Source organism: Neoarius graeffei, chromosome 24, assembly GCF_027579695.1.
Source record: "Neoarius graeffei isolate fNeoGra1 chromosome 24, fNeoGra1.pri, whole genome shotgun sequence".
Lineage (NCBI taxonomy): Eukaryota > Metazoa > Chordata > Actinopteri > Siluriformes > Ariidae > Neoarius > Neoarius graeffei.
This window is the reverse complement of record NC_083592.1, coordinates 26,360,461-26,370,460: the sequence shown is the minus strand read 5'-3', so window position 1 is coordinate 26,370,460 and position 10,000 is coordinate 26,360,461. Positions and strand designations below refer to the sequence as shown.

The 10,000-nt window shown below is 41.6% G+C and overlaps 1 protein-coding gene across 1 annotated transcript in view; it reads left to right on the top strand.

The window, feature by feature from the left end:
- arb2a (ARB2 cotranscriptional regulator A) overlaps positions 1 to 10,000 on the top strand; it is a 310,752-nt gene that overhangs the window by 55,979 nt on the left and 244,773 nt on the right. The window contains exon 5 of the mRNA XM_060906938.1: positions 6,019 to 6,084. Within this exon, the coding sequence (XP_060762921.1) occupies positions 6,019 to 6,084 (66 nt within the window). The remainder of the gene's footprint in view (positions 1 to 6,018; positions 6,085 to 10,000) is intronic.

The following is a 10,000-nucleotide window of genomic DNA, read 5'->3' as shown; positions in this document are numbered from 1 at the left end:
TTAGAGCATTTTGATGTCGTTAGTATTATTTATTTTGAATGTATTGCAAAATCACATGATGATAAAGCACATCCATTGATCCAGCTATACAGGACTCAGCTAAACTAAAAAAAAAAAAATTATATATATATATATAGTGTGTGTGTGTTATTTACCAGCTGGTAGGTCCGTATCCTGAAATACTGTGACCGAGGTCTTGAAAGTACTGGCTGAGGTCAGTATTCAAGACCGAGGTCACGGTATTTCACCATACGGACCGACCTTAAGCTGGTAAATAATATATTTATTTTTTTCTTTACCAAATTCTAACAGAAAACGAGAGCGCCCGAAAGGGAAAACCGAGCCGAGCCGCCATTTTGAATCCTCATTCATGGCTGTAATGCAAATTGCTTCCTCCTCGGTATACAAGTGCACTTCCATGGCAGGAAAAAAACTACATTTTGCCGCCTATGTAGTCCCCTATTTATACAAATAGGAGTCATTCAGGATTCAGCCATGTTTTTGCTCGGTGTTAGCAACAGTTAGAGGTTTTTAGCTTTCTCCTGAAATGTTTTCTTTTATTTCTTCTTCGTCAGGGTAGTAAAACTCGCTTTCGCTGTGAACACTGTCGTTATCGCTGTCCATGCTGTAAAATTAATGCTATTTTGAAACCTCATTCACGGCTGTAATGCAAATGGCTTCCTCCTCGGTATACAAGTGCACTTCCATCGCAGGAAAAACCCTACATTTTACCGCCTATGTAGTCCCCTATTTATACAAATAGGAGTCATTCGGGATTCAGCCATGTTTTTGCTCGGTGTTAGCAACAGTTACAGGTTTTTAGCTTTCTCCTGAAGTGTTTTCTTTTATTTCTTCTTCCTCAGGGTAGTAAAACTCGCTTTCGCTGTGAACACTGTCGTTATCGCTGTCCATGCTGTAAAATTAATGCCATTTTGAATCCTCATTCACGGCTGTAATGCAAATGGCTTCCTCCTCGGTATACAAGTGCACTTCCATGGCAGGAAAACAACTACATTTTGCTGCCTATGTAGTCCCCTATTTATACAAATAGAAGTCATTCGGGATTCAGCCATGTTTTTGCTCGGCGTTAGCAACAGTTAGAGGTTTTTAGTTTTCTCCTGAAATGTTTTCTTTTATTTCTTCTTCCTCAGGGTAGTAAAACTCGCTTTCGCTGTGAACACTGTCGTTATCGCTATCCATGCTGTAAAATTAATGGCAAAAATGTATAAGATTTTTCATAATCTTATAAATAAATCTTATTAAAAAAAAATAAATGTTAACAAAAAATTCTACTAAGTTTGCTGTTGTGAACGAGCGAGTCACCAGAGGTCCGTAACCGGGGTCTGTATCGTAGGATACAGACCCACTCGCTAGCCAATCAGAGCGCAGGATTTGATGGAAACCGCACCGCGAAAAAAAAAAGAGTTATGTGATCTGTGACCTGTTTTGGCGCATCCGTATTAAATATGACCAATCCCTGCTATTTTATAAAACTGTGCATTTAAAAATCTGGTGATGTACTTTTAACTCTGCTATTTAAAGCAGTTGTATGACTCCGGATGAGAGAAATGAGACCAATAATTGTTCGCTTCATTGCTCTCATGGGTCAAACTAAAGATCATCATCATTAAGACACCAGACCTGTTTTGGCTGAACAACTGCACTTGTTTGTCTCTTTTTGACCGTCCAGTTTTGAATTCTGTCTTTTTAAGAACAGACAAGCTCTCTTAATATTTTCCCCGTACCAGAGCAAGCCATCCATCTCCACCCGGCCTGCGATCACCATCCACGTCACGTAAAGAGAGGGAGGTGTGAAGCACTTAGCATTCTTACCTGCAGGGCTTTCATTATCAAACTAATAAGACAATATTAATTACGCGACTCTGCAGCGCTCTAATTACGCTGACAGGCGGCCGCGATTGTGTCAAACTTGAGAGAACGTGCTCCACTGCGTCTCTGAGAGGGCAGGAAAGGCGGTCACTATGTGCTATATAGAATAATAACAATGGGAATTCTTCATCTGTCACTCACTGTGTGCACCGATGGGAATCCCCGTCTTCATGCTCTTGTGTGGCTGATTTTCAGATATTTTGGTGAACTGGCACGTTCAGTGTTGCACACTGCAAGGGATGATGATGATGAGGATTTTTTTTTTCTTCTTCCTCCACCAAATCCAGTCTTGGTGGATGTTTGCTTTGGTTTCTTTATCCATCCTCTTGATTGATCTCCCAGGAAGCGCTTGAACATTCGCAGTTCCTTCTTGAACAGCGTGATGCTGTGAGACGAACCCCGTTTTTTTTTTTTTTTTTTTCCCTTGATTCACTTTGCCGTTTTATTCAGGATGAAGCAAAATCAAGCGGTTACGGGTAGTCCTGCTATAATTTGATTTTGGAGGGAATGTAGTAATAATGATAGCTAGTTTATTTTATTTTTATTTTTATTTTTTTTGAGAGGGATATAGCTCTGAGCGACACGGTGTCATTAAGAATCACTTTTTCTTTTGTAGTTTGCAAATACGCCGGGTTAAAGTTCACCTCGATGAACTCGAAAGCGAAATTAACTGCTACTGGAAGCAAATTTCGTGGTCTGCTATTTTTCGTTGCATGGGAATAGCCAGACGAATTAGAGGTCTCGGGGTTAGATAAGAAGCCTGAGGACCCTGTTGATATTTAATGTTCTTGATACTCAGCTGTCCAATCAGAAGCCAGATCCCTGACCCCACATCTGTGTGTGTGTGTGTCTCAGATATTACACGCAGCTGCCAGCTGTAGAGAAGTTTACACGGATATACGCACGCATGATATATAATCTACACACACACGTGTACGTGAATGCTGATATTCCTGTACATCAGGACCAAACCCTGTACATAGACGCGCTGAAATCCTCATGACCCAGTCTCAGGTATATTTAGAGAACTGTCCACATTCCTCTTCCCTGCTATAATCACACGGAGCCACCTGAGACGCCGAAGCAATAACGGCACACAAATGAAATTTCCTGCGAGGCTTATTGATATCATTAAACACAAGCATATTGCACTTCACAATCATTTTAGTCTTCATCAGAGAGCTTGACGTTTAGTGAATTAGGTGCCGTCGAGCAGCCTATATCTTTACACTGTTTCACCCACAACCCCCTTCTGTGGATTCAGCGGATAGATCTGTCATCTCATTTGGGCCGGCTGACCGCTGATGGCTGCTAATATCTCATTGCATTAGCTCGTTTGGCCCTTAATGTGCTTTTGGTGTTTGTAATCAAATAAGCAATAGCTTATGTCCTTTGGCTTTAAATGAGTATGTTACCATGAGTGTATTATGATTGCTTCATAACTTTCTTTTCTCCCCCCCCCCCACCTTTGCATCATAAGGAGAAGAATAATTCTAGTAGAATCGATGCAGACTTAATGACGAGTCCTGCCAGGAAAGTTCCCTCCAAGTCAAAATCTCGTGCCTCACTTTTACCAATGTTCTCGAATAGCAGAATTATTCTAGCAGTGTGGAAATGTATCTTTGCGTCTTTGGATGCCACGTTGTTAGAAAAAACAGACTCTCCGCTTTTGTTTCAGTCGCCCTTTCATTTTCTTTTCTAACAAAAGATACAAAGCCGTACTCTGACCCCGTGTTTATATTAGTAAGCTACAAGTTGCTCACGGTTTGTCTCTTGTAGCCGTGTAGTGACAGATTAGCAAAGCAAGCTAACTGTGCTTGCTATGTACACTCGCCAGAGGCACCAGTAATCTCTGCTGCTCTCAGAATAAAGCTCGAAGTTTTATTTTGCTCCATGCTATCTGGAAACGCATTTTACGAGGTTGTACAGGATAAGACAACTGGAAATGTTCATAAAGCTAATTCTGGCAGGAACTCGAGCTGGGAGTGGGGAACTAAAAGAACATCGGACCACACGATCCATAAGGATTTGTATGAGGAATCGTTCAAGCCTGTAGGTTGGATTTGTCACTTTACCATGACGTACTAAAATTATGCTGCTTTCTGTTGTAGCTCATTAGCCTGGCAAACCAGACTAAATGTGAATATTTAGTCTGGCCTCGATCCGTAGACATTTCCGAAGCGGGTAGGAGGAACAACCCGCTGTCTTTCAAACTGTCTCTGTGCGTATAGGCCAACGCTCTGACCAATCAGCGCAACAGTGACTGTGACGTAGTCAGAGCGACAGAAAGCAGTGGGGGAGACCTTGAAATAAATAATTTTTCAAAATGCGTATTAATTAACAAACAGGTTCTAGATATTAAGAAGTTTGGAGATAATGACCACAAGTTTGGAGTCTGTACCACATACTTAACATACACTCATTTTTTCCAAGTGTTTTTCAAGGGTTTGCTTAAACTGTTTTTGAGAGTTTTTATTTAGTGGTGTTTGGTGAAATAATTTCCCTTAAATTTAAAATAACGGGAAAATAAGAAACAGTCAAAAAGTAATGTTTCAAAGCTGTTTATTAATTCTTCGTACTGCACAAACTAGCCCCATCCTTTTGGCTACGAGCGGAGCCAGCTGGTAGATCAGACTTTTGCCATAGCCGGTCGGCAAAACAGCGAAAACGTCCTTCTTGAAAAGGAACGAGCGGAGAGCCTCTTCCTGCTCATGTTTCAACGAAAACTCCAAGTCTAATTCTTCTAAAACTGATTCCAAAGCGGAGTCAAACGCGCGCTGTTCACTAGCCGTAGCCATCTTTCCTGTTGCGCTTTCTCCAGCGTCGCGCAGCTTTGTCGTCACTCCTGCAAAAGCCCCCCCAAAGAATCCAAACAAAAACCTTGCGTTGTGATTGGCGGGCACGATTTGATGCCCGGGGTGTTTTTGTTTATATGGTGCGAGGCTAGACCCACTCGCTAGGCAAAAAATATTTTTGGCCGCTAGGCGGTTGGGTCTAGTTTACTAGGCTAGTAGCTCATGTCAGTAGAAACTAAACGGCCACCTGCCTCGAGCCACCACCTGGCTAGTCTGAATGTATAACTCTGTTTAACCCTGGATAAATGGTGGTGATAATATTGTAATGAATCAGTTTAAATCTAAGCCCTCGGATGTAATCCAGACATTTATATTCATTAACCTCCTGTTCCCAATCAGAAAACCAAGACCTCCCACAAACAATGCAAGGCAGTCAGGCCATCCCGGCAGCTGACCATCCCGGCTTTCCAGCGCTATTCCAGATTCCCATCTGTCTGGGTGGGCGGCAAAACCCTCCAAACATCATGAGCTTGGCATGGATGATAATTCCCTGGTCCTCTTTCCTCCTTGGCCTTAAAGTCATCCCAACGACCCCAGCGATCCACAATTCGTCTTTACAAATTTGAATGGCTCCTTCCTGTCGCCTCAAAGATCCATCAAATACAGCACTGTTTTTCCAGCTGCTGCGTATCAGGGTTGCGTGCGGGGGACACGGACAAGAAAGAAAGCACCAAAAGTTGTTGATGTCATTGAAGCATGAAACTTTGGGCCCTGGGTTGAATTTGCACCAAGTACAAGTTCCTAAGTTGTGTCGCTGCAGGGATAAACATATCTTACATCAACTCTCTGCTTGTAGTCGAGGTTTTTCTGGCTTTGGGGCTGATAGATTTTGTACACTCTGCTCAGAACAAGAGCAATTCAGACACTCCCAATTATCTTCCTCGCTCGCGATCTCAGATCTACATATAGTGTGTGTGCGTGCTGAACGTATGCAAAGAAGTGCATGAGCTTTGCTTATGGTCCACGTGAATGTAATATGTACAATAGCTGTACAAGTACATACTGTAGATGTGGTTTGTGTGTTGCGTCAGAGCACAGTAATACTCTACACGTCTGAAACCATTTGACCAAGTGGTCCATGTGTTCATAGAATTAAATGCACTATTTAATGACGTGAACTAACTACCGTGTCCTCAGCCATCTTAATTTACACATACCACAGCCATATATTTGACTTGGCTCAAAGTTTATACCTAATACTGATGGCAAGGACACTTTTTTTTTTAAATTACACATGGAATACAAATAAAGATGTCTCTCTTTTCTCCTGCAGATCATCACGCAATATGTTTATGAGCTCCTGGAGAAGGACTGCAAGCTGAAGAAAGAGATGCTCCCAGTAAGTGCGGCTGAAAGTGCAGAGCGGCTCTTATGCTGTTGAATAATGCCGCTGGGGACGAAACGGGCCGTTAATGAGAAATTCAGATGTAAAAACATTAGATTACACTAGCCTGAATTCTCTGGATTTTCTCATCTCGTCATTCCCTGATTATTTATTTCATTTCAATGAAATAATTTCTGACTTTAGGCATTTTTTTAAATTTTATATATACACACACACACACACACACACACTGTATATACTGTATATATTTGAAACAACCAGTCCTTAATCTTTTTGTTTAAATATGCTTACATTGACTTAAGTAGCATGTGTGTTCATCACGCATGCATTTCTCACGTTATGATTTTAAAGACTAAGCATCATTTTCCATCGCTGCTATTTGTAGTTCATAAATAGAGTGTGATTGATGTCATGTTAAAAGAGCAGTATATTACTGTACGTAAATCACATGAGAGAAAGTGGAAGTTTTTACAAGCTGTAAACGGCTAACTGTGTGCAGTGTTTATCTGGGAGACTCGCCTGTGTTCTTGTCAGTAGGGGGATTTGATGGGTTCAGTCATGTGTGACAAACTGCACTTAGCTGCAGGTTTTCCGTCTTTTCATCAGTGGCCGTTTAAAAGAGAGGCATAAAAACATGAAGTATAAAAGAGGCAGGAATAAATGCTGACGTTACCATTAGAATGTAATAAGCACACAAACTCTGAGTTATCGGAATTTATACATCCGCAATCAGAAAGAATGTAAAAGAAATCCTGAGCTGTTTAAGAAAGTCATCACAGACTGACTGTCTGCCTGTCTGTAGGAGCTGCCTGTCTGTCTGTCTGCCTGCCTGTCTGTAGGAGCTGCCTGTCTGTCTGCCTGCCTGTCTGTAGGAGCTGCCTGTCTGCCTGCCTGCCTGTCTGTCTGTCTGCCTGCCTGCCTCTCTGTAGGAGCTGCCTGCCTCTCTGTAGGAGCTGCCTGCCTGTCTGTCTGCCTGCCTGTCTGTAGGAGCTGCTTGTCTGTCTGTCTGCCTGCCTGTCTGTAGGAGCTGCCTGTCTGTCTGTCTGCCTGTCTGTAGGAGCTGCTTGTCTGCCTGGCTGTCTGCCTGTCTGTAGGAGCTGTCTGTCTGTCTGTCTGTCTGTCTGTAGGAGCTGCCTGTCTGTCTGCCTGTCTGTACGAGCTGCCTGTCTGTACGAGCTGCCTGTCTGTACGAGCTGCCTGTCTGTCTGTGTGCCTGCCTGTAGGAGCTGCCTGTCTGTCTGTCTGCCTGCCTGTCTGTAGGAGCCACCTGTCTGCCTGCCTGTAGGAGCTGCCTGTCTGCCTGCCTGTCTGTAGGAGCCACCTGTCTGCCTGCCTGTAGGAGCTGCCTGTCTGTCTGTCTGTCTGCCTGCCGCTTGTCTGTCTGTCTGCCTGCCTGTCTGTAGGAGCTGCCTGCCTGTCTGTAGGAGCTGTCTGTCTGTCTGCCTGTCTGTAGGAGCTGCTTGTCTGCCTGGCTGTCTGCCTGGCTGTAGGAGCTGTATGTCTGTCTGTCTGTCTGTAGGAGCTGCCTGTCTGTAGGAGCTGCCTGCCTGTAGGAGCTGCCTGTCTGTCTGTGGGCCTGCCTGTAGGAGCTGCCTGTCTGTCTGTCTGCCTGCCTGTCTGTAGGAGCCACCTGTCTGCCTGCCTGTAGGAGCTGCCTGTCTGTCTGTCTGTCTGCCTGCCTGTCTGTAGGAGCTGCCTGTCTGCCTGTCTGTAGGAGCTGCCTGTCTGTCTGCCTGCCTGTCTGTAGAAGCCACCTGTCTGCCTGTCTGTAGGAGCTGTCTGTCTGCCTGCCTGCTGCCTGTAGGAGCTGTCTCTCTGTAGGGGCCATCTGTCTGGAGGAGCCGTCTTTGTCCTCCTGTCTGTCTGGAGGAGCAGTCTGTCTGTCTTTCTGTCTGTCTCTGTCTGTAGCAGCCATCTGTCTGTCTGTAGGAGCTGTTTGTCTGCATAGTGCAGTTTGTAATGAATGATTCCAGGTTGTGAGTCTTTTCCACTGTGAGCGTCTCAGGAGAATAAATGTAGTTGTTGCTGTAACAAGGGATTGAAGGTTTCACAAGCTGTCAATACCAATAACGCTTCGTAACAGATTCATTCAAATACAATTAAATTCGTACAATAAAATCTAAAACGCCATCAAAAAGTCAGAAGTGTAAATTAGAGTGGCCCGAATGAACTCAACTCCTCGTTTAATAGTCAGATTTGTGGGGGTTTTTTTAAGTCTTGGTTGCCCATTAGACATGTAAACTCAGGAAATACTCTACTTCCTGTTGATGGAAGTAAAAAGGTTTTATTCAGTATCTTTAAGCGTAATGTGTAGCACATACTTCCAAATCCTGCTGCCTTTCACTTAAACACATCAAGAGAAAATGTGGATGCTATCTTGTCAAATAATATTTTTAATTGAGATGTGAGGAGTCGGCACGTAAATGATAAATTGCAATATCAATTTATGACGATTTGAATTGATAAAGAATGTGATTATTATCAGGCTGCATAATCTGTTCATTTTTCCTAGTTGTAATTGTGTTGTTTAGACACGATAATGTACAATAGCAGGAATACATGCGACTTCCCCGTAGGAGGAAGTAACATGGCTCTAACGCTGCAAAAACACACACACACACACACACACACACACACACACACACACACACACACACACACACACAAGCAGATCTAAAATGGGAACGAGCCTCTGTGAGAGTGACTGGACAAACAGATTTAACAACAAATCGGAGCTCTCTCTTTACAGACTACTGAAAGCTAAAGAAAAGTGGCAGTAGTACAAATGTTCTTAAAAGTTTATTTAAAAAAATTAACATTTTCATTTTATAATAAAGAAATCTTTTAGTTAATTGGCTATTATTTTACTCCAACCTTTACAAATGTGGTAAATAATTATTGTTGATTCTTAAGAAAATTGTTTTTTTTAATTTAACAAAAGGAATATTTAAGTTGATTTAAATAAAAAAAAGCAAAATAAATGTTGCAATTTTTTTGGTAATAACATTTTCTTCATTTATCTTTTCCCCCAAAAAATATCGTGGGGAAAGCCTTGCTCATTTCCCTTAGGCTGTCTTCGTGCACTTACTAGCAGCTAGTTAGCTAGTTATGTTTTTACGTTACATTAGCCACTGCTGTTTAGCCGAGCCAGGACTGAAAAGCGCACTGGAGCTTTCGTTTATCTGTAGGATGAGCAAATGAATTTGATATGATTTAAAACTGTTCTTCAAAAAAAATCCACATTTGAATATTAGAAATATTAATGAGTTCTAATTTTAGTGAACTAATGTAAGTCTGTGGAACCAAACGTTTTCTAAAAAGTTTTGGTCATACTTTTTTTTTTTAATTATTCATAAATATTCTAAGAAAGTAAAAAAAAAAAAGTTAACCCATTCCATTTATAATCCATTTATAAAATGTATGATTAATCCATTTATAAAATGTATGATTCACTTTTTTTTTTGTGACTGAATCTCTCATGGTTTTCTGTTGAGCATCTCGTGCAAGAGGGAAGGTGACGTTATACACTTCGTAGTGAGATTATATAGTGAATAGAAAGCTGTTTGGAATTTAGCATGACTGTATTAGATGGGACTTTTTAAAATTGTTTTTTTAAAGGGGATAATGAACAAAATATCAACAACAGAGCAACATATTTTTGAAAATTTACGTTTTCGTTTAATTTTCCAATCCCAAAATATATTAACGGTTATGATAAAAACAATTTTTAAAATGTTTTTTAAAATATATATATTTCATTTGCTTCAGTAAAAAGGACCTAACTTTCAGCGTGGGCGATTAATATGACACCAACATATCATGTAGTTAATGTTCATTTGAGTGATCAAGTACAAATCCAGTAATGAATGTGTGATTTGGAGGAAATCCTCCTGACTGGATTGCATATTTT